This window comes from Schistocerca gregaria, chromosome 4 (assembly GCF_023897955.1).
Source record: "Schistocerca gregaria isolate iqSchGreg1 chromosome 4, iqSchGreg1.2, whole genome shotgun sequence".
NCBI classification, from domain to species: domain Eukaryota; kingdom Metazoa; phylum Arthropoda; class Insecta; order Orthoptera; family Acrididae; genus Schistocerca; species Schistocerca gregaria.
The window spans coordinates 284,312,456-284,329,733 of record NC_064923.1 but is presented as its reverse complement, the minus strand read 5'-3'; the positions used below and the strand labels follow the sequence as shown (position 1 = coordinate 284,329,733).

General features: G+C 44.1%; 1 protein-coding gene across 2 annotated transcripts in view; it reads left to right on the top strand.

Annotated features, from left to right (window-relative positions):
- The window catches only part of LOC126267431 (salivary glue protein Sgs-3-like), a 44,155-nt gene that overhangs the window by 11,819 nt on the left and 15,058 nt on the right, over nt 1-17,278 (top strand). For both annotated transcript variants that reach the window (XM_049972684.1, XM_049972685.1), the window contains exons 2-3: nt 3,485-3,601; nt 11,293-11,582. In XM_049972684.1, coding sequence (XP_049828641.1) covers nt 3,485-3,601; nt 11,293-11,582 — 407 coding nt within the window. The remainder of the gene's footprint in view (nt 1-3,484; nt 3,602-11,292; nt 11,583-17,278) is intronic.

Genomic DNA, 17,278 nt, shown 5'->3' with positions numbered 1-17,278 from the left:
AGTAAACGTACCAAAACGAAACACTTCACCTTTGATCGTCTTTGAATATGCTGTAGTGCACAGCGAAATGAAAGACAAAATATTCTTTTATATCTGCCCATATGGTTATTAAAGCGTCTAAATACCTATTTTAAAAAGGAAATTCAGTTTAATATATCTGAATGAATACCGTTGAAATGGTAACAGACATAAAAAAAAATTCAAATAAAAGTTCTCTGTTTAATGAACGTTACAATAGTTCACCCAGATTTGTCGAAATAGTCCCTCCCCCACTATTTTGTTTCTGATTTCGACGTTTGACAAACATCAAATCCTATAGCGTCATTAATATAAAATTCAATCACATAAAAATTTATGTCAGCGATATATAATGAGGTGGTATTCCCAATAAGCATTTATCAGAAATCAGCTAGAAATATCTCAAAATCGTTGTATGTTCGCTTCCAATCCCAATGGTCATGTTTGGTTGTTCAGTAAATATTTTCCACATAAATACACTGAAGCGCCAAAGAAACTGGTATAGCCATGCCTAATCAAGGACAGAGATAAACAAACAAGCAGAATACGGCGCTGTGTTCGGTTGGTACAGATGCTAGATCGGTTACTGACGATACAATGGCAGGTTATCAAGATTTCAGTGAGATAGAACGTGGTGTTATAGTCGGCACACGAGCAATGGGACACAGCATCTCCGATACAGCTGAAGTGATAGATGCAATGAGGATTTTCCCATTTGACCATTTCACGAATGTACCATGAATATCAGGAATCCGGTAAAACATCAAATTTCCGACATTGCTGCGGCCAGAAAAATGTCCTGCAAGAACAGGATCAGATTCTTGTAGATTTCAATGCTGGGCCATCAACAAGTGTCAGTGTGCGAACTATTCAACGAAATATCATCGATATGAGCTTTGGGAACCGAAGGCCCACTCGTGTACCCTTGATGATCACGACACAAAGCCGTACGCCTCGCCTGGGTCCTTCAACAACGACATTGGACTGTTGATGACTGGAAACGTGATACCTGGTCGGACGAGTCTCTTTTCAAACTGTGTCGAGTGGATGGATGAGCACGGGTATAGAGCCCTCATGAATCCATGGGCCATGTCAGCAGGGGACTGTTCAAGCTGGTGGAGGCTCTGTAATGATGTGGAGCGTGATATGGGAGTGATACCTGGTCGGACGAGTCTCTTTTCAAACTGTGTCGAGTGGATGGATGAGCACGGGTATAGAGCCCTCATGAATCCATGGGCCATGTCAGCAGGGGACTGTTCAAGCTGGTGGAGGCTCTGTAATGATGTGGAGCGTGATATGGGAGTGATATGGGACCCCTGATACGTCTAGATACGACTCTGACAGGTGACACGTACGTAAGCATTCTGTCTGACCACCTGCATCCGGTCATGTCCATTGTGCATTCCGACAGTCTTGGCCGATTACAGCAGGACAATGTGGCACCCCACACGTCCAGAATTGCTACAGAGTGCCTGCAGGAATACTCTTCTGAGTTTAAACTCTTCCGCTGGCCACCAAACTCCGAAGACATGAACATTACTGGGCATATCTGGCATGCCTCCAAAGTGCTGTTGAGATATATCCACCCCCACGCAACCTTACGGATTTATGGACAGGTCTGCAGGATTTATGGCGACAATTCCCTCCAGCACAGACATTAGTCGAGTCCATGCCACGTCGTGTTGTGGCACTTCTGTGAGCTGGCGGGGTCCCTGCACGTTATTAAGCAGGTATACCAGTTTCTTTGACTCTTCAGTGTATATTCTACATGTGCATTCTGCACACATTGTTCTATACATATTTTATTCTTTTAATTTTATTTATCTTTTAATCTTTTTACATCTGACGTTTTCTTTTTCAAGTTTTAACAAGTTTCAGATTTAATTATTTTATATCTCAAATTGTTTTTACATTATCGTTGTATCATTATTATAATTCTGTCCAACAATGACGAAGTGCAGAATTGTTTGGGTAAAAAAAAAATCTGAATGTGATGTTTCAGTGCCTATATTATCCCGAATTACGGTGCAAGGTTCATTTGGACATGTGTGCCGTCAGTCGTGCACGGATAGCCAAATGGTAAGGCGACAGCTCGTAATAAGCAGGAAATCCGGGTTCGAGTCCCGGCCAGGCACAAATTTTCGTTGTCATCATTCTGTTTTACAGCTTATGTTTGTCCTTTGCGGATTTACTGTAAATCTGAATGCACCAGGCACAGGAATTTCGACAATCTGAGTGCACTGTTGTACTGTGCATCGAAAACAATAGAACTTTTATTTGGAGTCTATTTTTGCATCTGTAACCTTTCGTTGGTATTAATGTAGAAATATTTAACTCATGTTTCTTCATGAGATGTTTCACGCCCTCAACGGCCTTAAGGTCATATATAAAAAATATGTCTCTTATTCTGCTGTACACTGCAACATATTCAATGCCCATCAAAATCTAAGTGTATCCCTTGGGAACGTTTACCTGTTAAAAATGAAATTCCAGCTTTTCTTCTTATATCCAAAGGGGCAGTATTTTATAGAACGGGCAGCCACTGAGTGGGAGCAGAAATGACAGTTTCAGAAATAATCCTCATTGCCTTACTCAGAAGTACAGAAAGGCGCTATATTCAGCAGCTGAGTACACACATGCGTAGCCTATCTGCATTTGCTCCCAAAGTGATTCTTTTTATTTTGTGGAGCAGATTTACTCTTGAACGACACTTCTTTCACGGGTTTGTACAGTACTGCTTAAATAACATTGCCAGTCGACGGTGAAACATAGATATTCAGGGACTTAGTGATGGAAAACTTCGAGCACGTCCAATAACAAATGTAACTTCCTGTTTATCTCTTTATTCTAATCATGGAACGCTGGTACCTCAATTTTACTTGGGTTTTGTTTGGATTATTTCTAAATGTACTCATTCAATATGGTGAGGTCACTTAGAAGCGTTCTCTTAGACTCCTCGGTCAGAGAGCAAGTTGGTGAAAGAACATGCTAGTTTCTGTCATGCAATTATATCAACAAGCTTCAGCATATGGCATTCCGTCAGCCCACGAAAGCTGCAGTCGATTAGAGGCCTCTCTAAAATACAGATACAACCAGCAAGTCCGACTTTTTCTAGAGCGACCCTGCTCGACTGGAATTATCAACGACCTCCTGGTTGTAGTTGAGTCTATAGGAGCAGTGATCAGCACCCGCCAGTACCGTGATAGCAAGTTTAATAAAAAACTGTTTCCACATCCATCACAACTACTCAGCTGATGCTGAAATCTAGTTGCCATTTGGTGTACAGTTTCCTGAAAATTCTATTCAAACAGGTCATGGCACTTACAATTGACTGTGTAAACTGTCGCTAAAAGGTCCTGATATACAATTACATTATGGAAATAGGAAGATAATTACTGAACTGTGAAATTTTAATTTTCTCTGATTTGTGCACGAAATGATACCGAAATTTTGTCTGTCTTTCTAGCTGTCGACTGCTTTATCTGTGACTGCCGCCGTTTCAAGACCAAGGTGGTCTCCCTTCGCTCAACGGGCATACTGTTCATCACCTGGTGAAGTCCTCTGCAGCAGTGACTGTTCGCAGGTAGTACTCTCCTCTATTGGTACAGATCCTAAGTTGGCGGAAGGCTCTTTTTCTTCTTGTCTTACCTGCATCCCACGTAATCCACACAATGTTGGGCAAGCAAATGAGAGTTTAAAGGTTTTCCTCTTCGCCGAATATACTCTGCGCAACACACTTAGAGGATTATTTCTTCGAAACTCCGTAACTGTCTCTCATTGCGACGTAGAAGTTTGATATTAGTCTCAAGGGTGCCTCAAACATTCCTCTGTAACGTGAAGAAGTATTGCACTTTGCGAGTTCACGATCAGGCTCAGCGACGCTTCATACAACAACGTGTCGACACGGACCAGAGATCGGAAGTACATGTGGGGTGTAAGGTGGGATGACTACGTGCATTGCCACCAAATTTTGCTACAGTTCTGACCAGAACCACAGTGGTCGTCTCACACCATGGGAAGGTCGTCACACCCCCTCTTATTCTCATGTCACAGCATCGTTTCACGCCTCCACGATGTGGGTCATCAATCACGCGTTTTTCTTATGGGAGGTACAGGAGAACACTTTAGACACACTGCCGTTCAGAACTGAAACGAAAACCATAGGGCGTGGCACAAAGGGTGTAAATGATGCCACCCCTTTTCTTGGGGCATCGATATTCACACATCTCGCGGATGAGAACAACAGTTAGCAGTTCGTTGAACAACGAAAGGACATCCTCGACAACCTTTGACACTGCAGACACCGCTCAGACGATTCAACACTTTTATAAGGACATCGTGGGCCAATAACCCCACTGAAGGTGATCTCGTCTATTTGGAGTGTTTCACGACAGTTTTTCCTCTGGTGTACTGGGTGGAATCACCTGGAATTCTTGAAAACAGTTCCATGAAATCTGAACGTGATAAAAAGCAGCAAAGGGTGCTTACACTTCGCCACTCTTCTTGTTTCACACCTCCTACGCTGTGATCACAGAGGAGTGTGACGTAGGCGCATGCGTGAATAAAACGGCAAAGGCTCCTCCCACTTCGGCAACACGCTTAGTGCCAACCGCCTGTATTTGTGCGCGCTTTAACAATGCGTCTGTACACGGACAGCATTGTGGAAAAGTATTATCCACTTGCAGACGGGCAACCCCTTTACGTCCCTCCGATTCGGCGGGTGCTAGAGCAGCAGTGTAGCCTGTCTGCAGGCGCCTATGACCCCCCACTAAGCATTGTCTCTGTACAAGTACATTTTTAAAGTGCTCAACAAAGGCGGGTAGGTAGCATGGAACGTTTCTGTTGCTCATCCCACTCTGAACTGTAGTTTTCGACTGTGAAATATGCAAGAAAAGGCACCCCTAGAGGCCTTTTGGTGTCTGTTCTGAGCGGCGGTGTGTCTGAAATGAATGTTTTCCTCGGCCACCCAAAAGAAAGCGGCGTGATTTTAACGCTGGTCGTCAAGATTCTATCATCTACCAAGGACAAGTTAAAAGAAGGGGTCTTTAGACGAGCTTCCCATCGACTAGCAAGTCCTCGGTGGCGTTGGGCAGAATTAAGGTGAAATTTGGTGTCAATATGAGATTATTCACTCACTTTACAGCCAAATCAACTGAGCTCCGGCCTTTTCTTCGCGTGTGTCGCAGAATCCGAGGTGGCACGTTGCCTCACTTTTGTATCATTACAGAGGAATATCAAATTTCAAACTTCTACGACGCAATGGGACACTATTGCAGGTTTCGAAAAAGTGACTCGTTAATTCTGTTGTGACGTGTGATAACAGCGCATTTGCTCTCCTAAAGACAGTAGCTACAATGAAACTGATGTAGCATAACATTCACACATCATACGATGTTCATAGAAATACAACGTGGGTATAAAGACACTGACAGGAAAAAAACACCACAATATATTAACGCAGAGTAATGAAATTGTGTAAGTACACTACCGGCCATTAAAATTGCTACACCATGAAGATGACGTGCTACAGACGCGAAATTTAATCGACAGGAAGAAGATGCTGTGATATGCAAATGATTAGCTTTTGAGAGGATTCACACAAGGTTGGCACCGGTGGCGACACCTACAACGTGCTGACAAGAGGAAAGTTTCCAACAGATTTCTCATACACAAACAGCAGTTGACCCTCGTTGCCTGGTGAAATGTTGTTGTGATGCCTCGTGTAAGGAGGAGAAATGCGTACCATCACGTTTCCGACTTTGATAAAGCTCGTATTGTAACCTATCGCCATTGCTGTTTATCGTATCGCGAGATTGCTGCTCGCGTTGGTCGACATCCAATGACTGTTAGCAGAATATGGAATCGGGGGGAGGGGGGGGGGGGGTTTCGAGGGTAATACGGAACGTCGTGCTGGATCCCTACGGCCTCCTCTCACTAGCAGTCGAGATGATAGGCATCTTATCCGCATGGCTGTAACCAATCGTACAGTCACGTATCGATCCCTGAGTGAACAGATGGGGACGTTTGCAAGACAACAAACATCTGCACGAATAGTTCGACGACGTATTCAGCAGCATGGACTATCAGCTCAGAGACCATGGCTGCGGTTACCCTTGACGCTGCATCACAGACAGGAGCGCCTGCGATGGTGTACTCAACGACGATCCTGGGTGCACGAATGGCAAAACGTCATTTTTTCAGATGAATCCAGGTTCTGTTTACAGCATCATGATGGTCGCATCCGTGAATGCAAATTGGAAGCGTGTATTCGTCATCGCTGCACTGGCGTATCACCTGGCGTGATGGTATGGGGTTACACATCTCGGTCACCTCTTGTTCGCAATGACGGCACTTTGAAAAGTGGACGTTACATTTCAGATGTGTTACGACCCGTGGCTCTACCCTTCAGTCGGTCCCTGAGAAACCATACATTTCAAAAGGATAATGCACGATCTCATGTTGCAGGTCCTGTACGGGCCTTTCTGGATACAGAAAATGTTCGACTGTAGCACATTCTCCAGATTCTCACTAATTGGAAACGTCTGGTCAATGGTGGTCGAGCAACTGGCTCGTCACAATATACCAGTCATTACTCTTTAATAAATGTGGCATCGTGTTGAAGCTGCATGGGCAGCTGTACCTGTTCACTCCATCCAAGCTCTGTTTGAGTCAATGCCCAGGCGTATTAAGGCTATTTTTACGGCCAGAGGTGGTTGTTCTGGGTATTGATTTCTCAGGATCTATGCACTCAGATTGCGTGAAAATGTAATCACATGTCAGTTTGAAACGTCCCCTTAGAAAAATTATACGTGACTGTGCTTATACTGACACGCAATATTTTTAGCGCAACGCAATCTGACTTTTAAAAATCCCTACGAAGAATGGCCCTGACTAACATTAACCTATACCTTTCACAAATCACTTACCTCACCAAAAATCTTCGTTACTCGAACTACTGCAAATACAGCGAGCACCACTACTGCCAGCTAAATAAAAGATTCAAACTACGGAAGTCACTAACTACTGATAGGCACAGTTAGCAAATGAAAGATTTTAATAGAGAACAAACAATGTATTTACCTTAATAGTCATAATATATATATCAGTTCATGACATCCATTCTTACAAATTTTGAAACTCCGCCATGTCTCTCCCCACGTCCACCACTGCTGGCGGCTCACCTACAACTGCACAACGCTACGCGCTGTTAGCATCCAGCTGCCCAACAGTACAATGGCGAGTATTACAACAATGCCAACCAGCCACTGACTGTACACAGCACAGCCGGTGTTTTTCATACAGAGCGCTACGTGGCGGCGGCGTTACCAATAAAGAAACCTAAACAGCCTACTTACATATATGAAACGTCCCCTTAGAGAAATTATTCGTGACTGTGCTTATACTGATAAGCAATATTTTTAGCGCAACGCAATCTGACTTTTAAAAATCCCTACGAAAGAATGGCCCTGACTAACATTAAACTATACCTTTCACAAATCACTTACCTCACCAAAAATCTTCGTTACTCGAACTTTGTCCAATGAATACCCGTTTATCATCTACATTTCTTCTTGGTCTAGCAATTTTAATGGCCCATAGTGTAACATATTGAAGTGACTGACATTCCAAAATCACAGGTTAATGTAAGCGCGAGGTAAGCTGCTGCAAATGTGAAATACTGGTACATTAATAATCCGAGTATCCGCCAGAACGTTGAACGCGTGCATGCAAACGTGCTTGTATTGTATTCTACAGGTGCTGGATATCAGTCTATGGGATGGAGTTCCCTGCCGGTTGCACTTGGTCAATCAATGTAGGGACAGTTAATGATGTTTGTGGATGACGCTGGAGTTCTCGTCCAACGATGGCCTATCTGTGCTCGACTGAAGACAGATCTGATGATCGAGTAAGGCAAGGCAACACGGCGACACTGTAGAGCAATTTGGGTTACAATGGCGGTACGAGGCCCAGTGTTGTCCTGTTGGAAAACACGCCTTGGAATTCTGTTAGTGAATGACAGAACAACAGGTTGAATCACCAGACTGACATAGAAATTTGCAGTCAGTTTGCGTGGGATAACCACGAGATTGCTCCTGCTTTCATACGATATCGTACTCCGAACTACATTTCCAGACGTAAGTCCAGTGTATCTAGAACGCAGACTGGTTGATTGCAGACCATCAGTTGGCCTCCTTCTAACCAATATAGGGCCATCGCCGGCACCAAGACAGAACCAGCTCATCATCATCATCATCATCATTTAAGACTGATTATGCCTTTCAGCGTTCAGTCTGGAGCATAGTCCCCCTTATAAAATTCGTCCATGATCCCCTATTCCGTGCTAACATTGGTGCCTCTTCTGATGTTAAGCCTATTACTTCAAAATCATTCTTAACCGAATCCAGGTACCTTCTCCTTGGTCTGCCCCGACTCGTCCTACCCTCTACTCCTGAAACCATGAGTCTCTTGGGTAACCTTGCTTCCCCCATGCGTGTAACATGACCCCACCATCTAAGCCTGTTCGCCCTTACTGCTACCTCTATAGAGTTCATTCCCAGTTTTTTTTTTTTTTTGATTTCCTCATTGTGGACACCCTCCTGCCATTGTTCCCATCTACTAGGACCTGCAATCGTCCTAGCTACTTTCATATCCGTAACCTCAACCTTATTGATAAGTTAACCTGAATCCACCAATCTTTCGCTCCCGTACAACAAAGTTGGTCGAAAGATTGAACGGTGCACAGATAACTTAGTCTGGGTACTGACTTCCTTCTTGCAGAAGAGAGTAGATCTTAGCTGAGCGCTCACTGCATTAGCTTTGCTACACCTCGCTTCCAGTCCTTTCACTATGTTGCAATCCTGTGAGAATATGCATCCTAAATACTTGAAACTGTCCACCTGTTCTAACTATGTTCCTCCTATTTGGCACTCAATCCTTTTATATCTCTTCCCTACTGACATTACTTTCGTTTTGGAGATGCCAATCTTCATACCATAGTCCTTTCTTTAAAAAAAATCGCAGCAAACCTACATCCTGCCCTCCAATGAGCTCTCGCTTGACACTTCTGAAGTCGCAAATTGCAGTGATTTGGGGTCAGTGGAACTTAAGCTACAGGCCATCTGGCTCGGATCTGTTGTTAGAGTTACTGATTTGTAACAGTTCGTTATGTCACTGTGGTGCCAAGTATGCGCCAGGGTCATACACCGAACACAATTGTCTTCCTCTCCTTAGCGCAACTTGGCTGTCCAGAGCACGGAGGAGGAGGAGGAGGGGGAATGGATTAGTGTTCAACGTCCCTTTCGACAACGAGGTCATTAGAGACGGAGCACAGCCTCGGATTGGGCAAGGATGAAGAAGAAAAGAGGCCGTGCTCTTTCAATGGAACCATCCCGGCATTTGCCTTAAGCGATTTAGGGAAATCACGGGAAACCTAAATCAGGATGATCGGACGTGGTTTTGAATCGTCATCCTCTCGAATCCGAGTCCAGTGTGCAAACCAATGCTCTATCCCGGTCTTAATGTGATGGTACATTCTCGCTACCAGCTTTCATGAACAGTCGCCACATTTCTGCCAGGTGTTTATGCAATGTCGCAGGAGAAACATCCAGCTTCTCGTACCCCTATTACAGGACCACATTCAATGTCGATAAGATGTTGATAAATGGCGTCTTTGTCGCCTGAAAGGCAACTCACCAGGTCCAATCTCAAAGGCAACCAACTACAGCGTGCAAACCTGATTTGCTTCCACATAGTAGCCTTATCTTCGACGACAAACGCACAATTTGATTAATCATCATCTTTCAGATGTACGAGGTGCTTTCAAGTTCTAAGGCCTCCGATTTTTTTTCTAATTAACTACTCACCCGAAATCGATGAAACTGGCGTTACTTCTCGACGTAATCGCCCTGCAGACGGACACATTTTTCACAACGGTGACGCCATGATTCCATGGCAGCGGCGAAGGCTTCTTTAGGAGTCGGGTTTGACCACTGCAAAATCGCTGAGGCAATAGCAGCACAGCTGGTGAATGTGCGTCCACGGAGAGTGTCTTTCATTGGTGGAAAAAGCCAAAAGTGACTAGGAGCCAGGTCAGGTGATTAGGGAGCATGAGGAATCACTTCAAAGTTGTTATCACGAAGAAACTGTTGCGTAACGTTAGCTCGATGTGCGAGTGCGTTGTCTTGGTGAAACAGCACACGCGCAGCCCTTCCCGGACGTTTTTGTTGCAGTGCTGGAAGGAATTTGTTCTTCAAAACATTTTCGTAGGATGCACCTGTTACCATAGTGCCCTTTGGAACGCAATGGGTAAGGATTACGCCCTCGCTGCCCCAGAACATGGACACCATCATTTTTTCAGCACTGGCCGTTACCCGAAATTTTGTTGGTGGCGGTGAATCTGTGTGCTTCCATTGAGCTGACTGGCGCTTTGTTTCTGGATTGGAAACTGGCATCCACATCTCATCCATCGTCACAACTGACGAAAAGAAAGTCCCATTCATGCTGTCATTGCGCGTCAACATTGCTTGGCAACGTGCCACACGGGCAGCCATGTGGTCGTCCGTCAGCATTCGTGGCACCCACCTGGATGACACTTTTCGCATTTTCAGGATTGTTTGCACAGAACCCACAGAAATGCCAAGTCTGGAGGTGATCTGTTCAACGGTCATTCGGCGATTCCCCAAAACAGTTCTCTCCACTTTCTCGATCATGTCGTCAGACCGGCTTGTGCGAGCCCGAGGTTGTTTCGGTTTGTTGTCACACGATGTTCTGCCTTCATTAAACTGTCGCACCCACGAACGCACTTTCAACACATCCATAACTCCATCACCACATGTCTCCTTCAACTGCCGATGAATTTCAATTGGTTTCACACCACGCAAATTCGGAAAACGAGTGGCTACACGCTGTTCAAGTAAGGAAAACAGCGCCATTTTAAGTATTTAAAACAGTTCTCATTCTCGCTGCTGGCGGTAAAATTCCACCTGCCGTATTGACAATGAACGCGGCCTCATTTTAAAATAATGCGCATGTTTTTATCTCTTTCCAGTCCGGAGAAAAAAAATCGGAGGCCTTAGAACTTGAATGCGCCTCGTAGCAACACGACTGCCAACTTTCGTATACGTTGCAACTCCTCCTAGGTGTTGCGTTTTTTTTTCTTTTTTGTCGCCAGTGTACGTCACGTGAAAAGTGAAAATAATTTATTATTTAAACAAGAAAGGGAAACATCTGCTCCCCTTTCGAGCATTTGTGATAGAATATTGTTTTCTTAAACAGGTGCAGATTTGTCTTGGCAACCTGGAAGATGGATACGATCCTTGGCCAATGATAACGTGCAGTACGACCAATGGAATGAAATGCAGTGCGGTCAACAGAACGTGCGTCCCAGCGGAGCAGTCTGATTGTAAGTCAGCTGTGGAGCAATTTCCATGTAACGCCGTCGGATCCTACCCTGACCCGTACGACTGTAAGAAGTATCACGTCTGCCTTAACGTCGGAGAGCCGGCGGACCTGGGATATTGCCCTGGTACAGACGAAGCCTATAACCCTCTCACAGCAGACTGCACGTAAGTTGCCAGCAACCGTTATTTCACGATACGGTTCACCCCAATGCGACTCAGACAATGCAACGTTATTTATCAATCTAACAAGTTTTATAGTTACAGTTATTCCTTGTATCTTCCATAACTAGCGACCAGGGTAATATTGCCAAGTGATCTTTGAAATAGCAATACATTAAGCTGAGTAATACTTCTTTATTTGCAAATTTGTTCACAGTACTGTATTTGGTGCATTGGCTGCTTTTAAACGACCACGATGAGCCCTATCTCATGAATTAAGACTTGAAGCATTTTATTTAATTCTTTCTCTGAGTCCGCCACAACTGCAGATCTGAAACAGTGAATATGAATACAATTAATTTTCATTCTAGTCATTTTTCTTTTCATTGTTGACATTCCTTGCTCGATGAACAAATTAAATAAGTACGGTGACAGAGGCAACCCCTGTCTCACTCCACTTCCAATTTGTGCTGCTTTCTTGCTACAATTAGTATCCATTTCAGTAGTTTGTCTTCTGTGTATACTAAAAATTTACCACCTGCCCTTCCAAGTCAACTCGTACTCTGCACACAGCTTTAAATAACAATTTCTAGTCAATCATATTAAATGCTTTTTCTGTGTCTGTAAACGAGGTACACAGAGGTGTCAAAAGTCAGTGGATACCTCGGAATATTATGTCAAACCTCCTTATTCCGGCGTAGTGCAGCAACTCTCGTGGCAAGGACTCAACAAGTCGTTGGAAGTCCTTTTATAGCCGTCCATAATTGCAAAAGTGTTGCCGGTACAGGAATACGGTCACGAACTGACCTCTCGATTATGTTCCACAAATGTTAGTTGGCATTCATGTCGGACGGTCTAGGTGGCCAGTTTTGTCCAGAAAGCTCTTCAAACAAATCGCCAACAATTGCGGCCCTGTGACATGGCGCATTGTCATCCATAAAACGTCTACCGTTGTTTAAAAATATAAAGTCTAAATAATCTCTAGGTAGCCTAGCATAACCATTTCCAGTCAGTTATCGGTTCAGTGGGACCAGAGGACCCACTCCATTCGATACAAAGACAGCCCAAACCAATAAGGAGCCACCACTAACTCGCACAGTGCAGTATTGACATCCTGGGTCCCAGGCTTCGTGGGGTCTACGCCACACTCCAACCCTATCATCAGCTCTTACCCTCTGATATCAGGACTCATGCGACCAAGAAACGGTATTCCAGTCGTCCAGGGCCCAGTGGTCCAAGTCACGCTGCATGAATGTCGGTCGAGGATTACAACCGGGGCAGGAAGGTCCGCTCATGATAGTTAAGACCATAAAATGTCTAGGTGTTACGTCCCACACGGATGTGCAGCGAACAGCAGCGGGTAACTACCGACGCATATTGAAGCTGATGCGGACAATGCTGCTGTTACAGAAATTAAGAGCGTTGGGTATGATTCAGAGGGTGACCTATGTTAACGTATACCTAGCACCGAGACTCACTCACGTAGCGCATGTCCTGCCTTTAACGCGCACAATGGCATCACGGATACAAGCAACTTTCGGAACCTACGTGAGTGTGGGACACCTCTTTAAGATCCAATACACAACGCTTACACTACCACCTGGAGAGGGTGGACTTGGTCTAGTGAACACAAAAGGGACGGGCGTTATACGTCAGTACGATTTTGCGACAGTGGCGCGGTCAATTTCGCAATATCTCGGGTGCGTTGGTAGATGTACTAGCGCCCACTTCAATGCTGCTCCAGTCAATGTGGGCCATATTTCACCCAAGAAGGCACATTTCAAGATTTTTGTTTTAGCTTAGCTATGTCAGAGAATCCTTCCCAACAACATGACTCACGACTACCGACGACGCGAGATTTATACCAGCTCTTCCTACGCCGGTGCCCCAGGAATACCCTGGAAAAGAAGTACCCAAACAAGAACTGGCGACGGATATGGCGAGTTATACGGAACGTTTACCTCCTAACGTCGCTACGCTCAACATGGTATGTGGTGGTAAATAGGAAGTTCGCAACGAATCAACGGCGGCACGCGATTCATTTGGCAGACACTCCACTATGTTTAGGCTGCGCAACAGTGGACACTGATGAACATCGTTTAGCATGTAGTGGGACGGCCCCAGTGTGGCACTTGGCACAACAGATATTGGCGTTCCTGGTACGCTCCGCCCCTCACACAATTTCATCAGACCCACTTCTTTTCCCCAAGAATCTTATTTTCCGGTCCCAAAAACCAATGCAGTGACATGGGCACGGATAATGGTGGTGGGCTACGTCTATAACGAATTGGAAAAGGACAACATGGATTTTTGGCATTTTCTCCTGGATGGACACACGAAGCTGCAACAGCATAAGAAATATGGGCAAGACTTCGTTAATTACTTGCGACTTACATTTACCGACCCGCCGGCCAGATGGGGTGAGACGGGTGAGAGATGAGATAGACGAAGAAGCCGAGATAGACATCGATCACACTTATGGACCCTTACTTAATTTCGAGAAGACGACCCAGTCTTACACCAACGTCTGGAGAACGAGTCGATAGATGGCTCTCTTGCTCTATCGAACGTCAGGTCGTAAGCAGGTGTCGTCCCCGAAACGAATTTCATTTCATTGCTACAGGAGCATGTTTCTTTTGTATTTGTACTATCAGCAATGCCTTCATGTCGTTCATTTGGACATTTTCAGTTTTATTCATTTCCTTAATTAATTAATTTTCTAATTAGCCACTATTTGTCAACATTTGGACTTTGTAGACACTATTTATGCTGTAGTACAACAAAATGTATGTCAGCAAAGGTTGTAAGTCTGAAATAGGGAAAAAAAATTTAAAAAAAATGGTACAGCAAAAAAAAGTGGTCTAGGAATAGCGACTTCGATTAGTAATCAAAACGTAAGCCGTCCCGGGTTCGAAAGCCGCCACCGTTTAAATTGTGGTTAATAATCAGCACTGGCGGCCGAAGGCTTTCTGTAACAAGTCACCCGGATTCTGCAAACGGCATTGTCAAAGAGAGTTGAGGAGTAGGCAGAGGTTCAGGGCACTCTCTGGGGTAGAAATCTGTCCCCTCCCCCCCCCCCCCACCTAAGGGGAGGGGGGGGGGGCAAGATTCAGCAGTTCTCAACGGCATGAGGATGCAAAGGCAATGGAAACCACTGCATTAAAAACACAGGACATCTGGCCTGTAATTGAAAAACGCTCAGTCTGGATATAGTAGCGGTCAGTGAAGTGACATGGAAAGAGAAAAAGATTTCTGGTCAGCCGGGTATAGAGTAATGTCAACAGCAGCAGCAGAGAATGATATAACAGAATCAGGATTCGTTACGAATAGGAAGGTAGGGCAAAGAGGGTGTTACTGTGAACAGTCCAGTATAGAATTGTTCTCATCAGAATCGACAGCAAACGAACACAAACAACGATAGTTCAGTTATACATGCCGACGTCGCAAGCTGAAGATGAAAAAATAGAGAAAATATATGAATGTATTGAATCGGTACTAGAGCACATAAAGGGAGACGGTGGACTAGAATTTTGTTGTAGGGGATGGAGTAGAAGAAAAAGTTACAGAAGAATATGGGCTAGGGACAAGCAATGAGAGAGGAGAAACAGTAATTGAGTTCTGTAATAAACTTAAGCTAATAATACCGAACACTATGTTCACGAATCAGAAGACGAGCCGGTATACTTGGAAAAGGCCGGATAATACGGGAAGATTTCACTTGTATTACATCATGGTCAGACAGAGATTCCGAAATCAGATACTGGATTGTAAAGCGTACCGAGGAGCCGATATAGATTCAGATCACAATGTAGTAGTGATGATCAGTAGGCTGAAGTTTAAGAGATTAGTCAGGACGAATCAATACGAAAAGAAATGGGATACGGAAGTACTAAGGAATTACGAGATACGCTTTAAGTTGTCTAAGGCTATAGATGCAACAATTAGGAATATATCAGTAGGCAGTACAGCTGAAGACGAATGGACATCCCTAAAATGGGCAATCACAGAAGTTGGAAAGAAAACATAGGTAAAAAGAAGATAGCTGTGAAGTAACCATGGGCAACAGATGAAATACTTCAGTTGATCGATGAAAGAAGAAAGTACAAAAATGGTCAAGGAAATTCACGATTACAGAAGTACAGGTCGCTGAGGAATGAAATAAGTAGGATGTGGAGGGAGGTTAAGACAAAATGGCTGCATGATTCATTATTAGAATCAGAATTTAAGAGAGCTCTGGAGGACCTAAGATCAAATAAAGCGGAAGGGATAGATAACATAACAAACATACCGTCAGAATTTCTAAAATCATTGGAATAAGTGGAAACAACACGATTATTCGCGTTGGCGTGTAGAATGTATGAGTCTGGTGACATATCATCTGAATTTCGGAAAAATCTCATCCACACAATTCCGAAGACTGCAAGAGCTGACAAGTGTGAGAATTATCGCACAATCAGCTTAACATCTCATGCACCCATGTTATTGACAAGAATAATATACACAAGAATGGAAAAGACATTGACGATGCGTTGGATGAGGACCTGTTTGTCTTTAGGAGAGATAAAGGAACCAGAGAGGCAATTCTGATGTTACCGTTAATAATGGTAGCGCAACTGAAGAAAAATCAAGACAAATTCATAACATTTGTCGACCTGGAAAAAGCATCCGACAATGTAAAATGGCTCAGTTTTTCGGAATTCCTTCAAATTTAAGTTATTCTTAATTGTAATTCCTAGGTATTGAGTTGAATTTACGGTCTTTAGATTTGACTGATTTATCGTGGAACCGAAGTTTAACGGACTCCTGTTAGCACTCTTGTGGATGACCTTACACTTTTGGTTGTTTAGGGTACGCCGCCAATTTTTGCACCATACAGGTATATTTTCTAAATCGTTTTTGTTTTGCGCTTCTGATGGCTCTGCTAGTCGATAAAGGACAGCATCATCTGCAAACAACCTAAGACGGCTATTCAGATCGTCTCCCAAATCGTTTATATAGATAAGGAACAGCATAGGGTCTATAACGCTACCTTGGGGAACGCCAGAAGTTCACTTATGTTTTACTCGACGACTTTCTGGCAATTACTACGAACTGTAACCTCTCAGACAGTAAATCAAAACCCTTCTGGCAATCTCTAAATACGAAATCAATTTGAACTCCCTTCTCAATAGTATCATTTTAATGATTCCCTAGGACATTTATTCAGTTCGTTACGTAAGTTGTTTACTATGTGTGTGCGCGCATACACACACACACACACACACACACACACACACACACACACATAACAGGCAGCATACGGCACTGCTGTCGGCAACATAAGACAACAGGTATTTAGTGATGTTGGTAGATAGGTTACTGTTGCTACAATGTCAGATTATCAGGATTTAAGTGAGTTTGAACGTGGTGGTTTAGTCGGCACACTGGTGATGGGACACAGCATCTTCGAGATAGCGATGAAGCGGGGATTTTCCCGTACGACCGTTTCGCGAGTATACCGTGTTGTCTGCGTCGAGCGAATGTAGCGCTATAGAGACAACCTCATTAATCCGTGGACCCTGCATGTCAGCAGCGGGCTGTTAAAACTGGTGGAAGCTCTGCAATGGTGTGGGCGTGTGTTGTTGGAGTGATATTTGACATCTGATAAGCGTGACATTAATGCGTGACACGTACGTAAGCATCCTGTCTGATGATCTGCATCC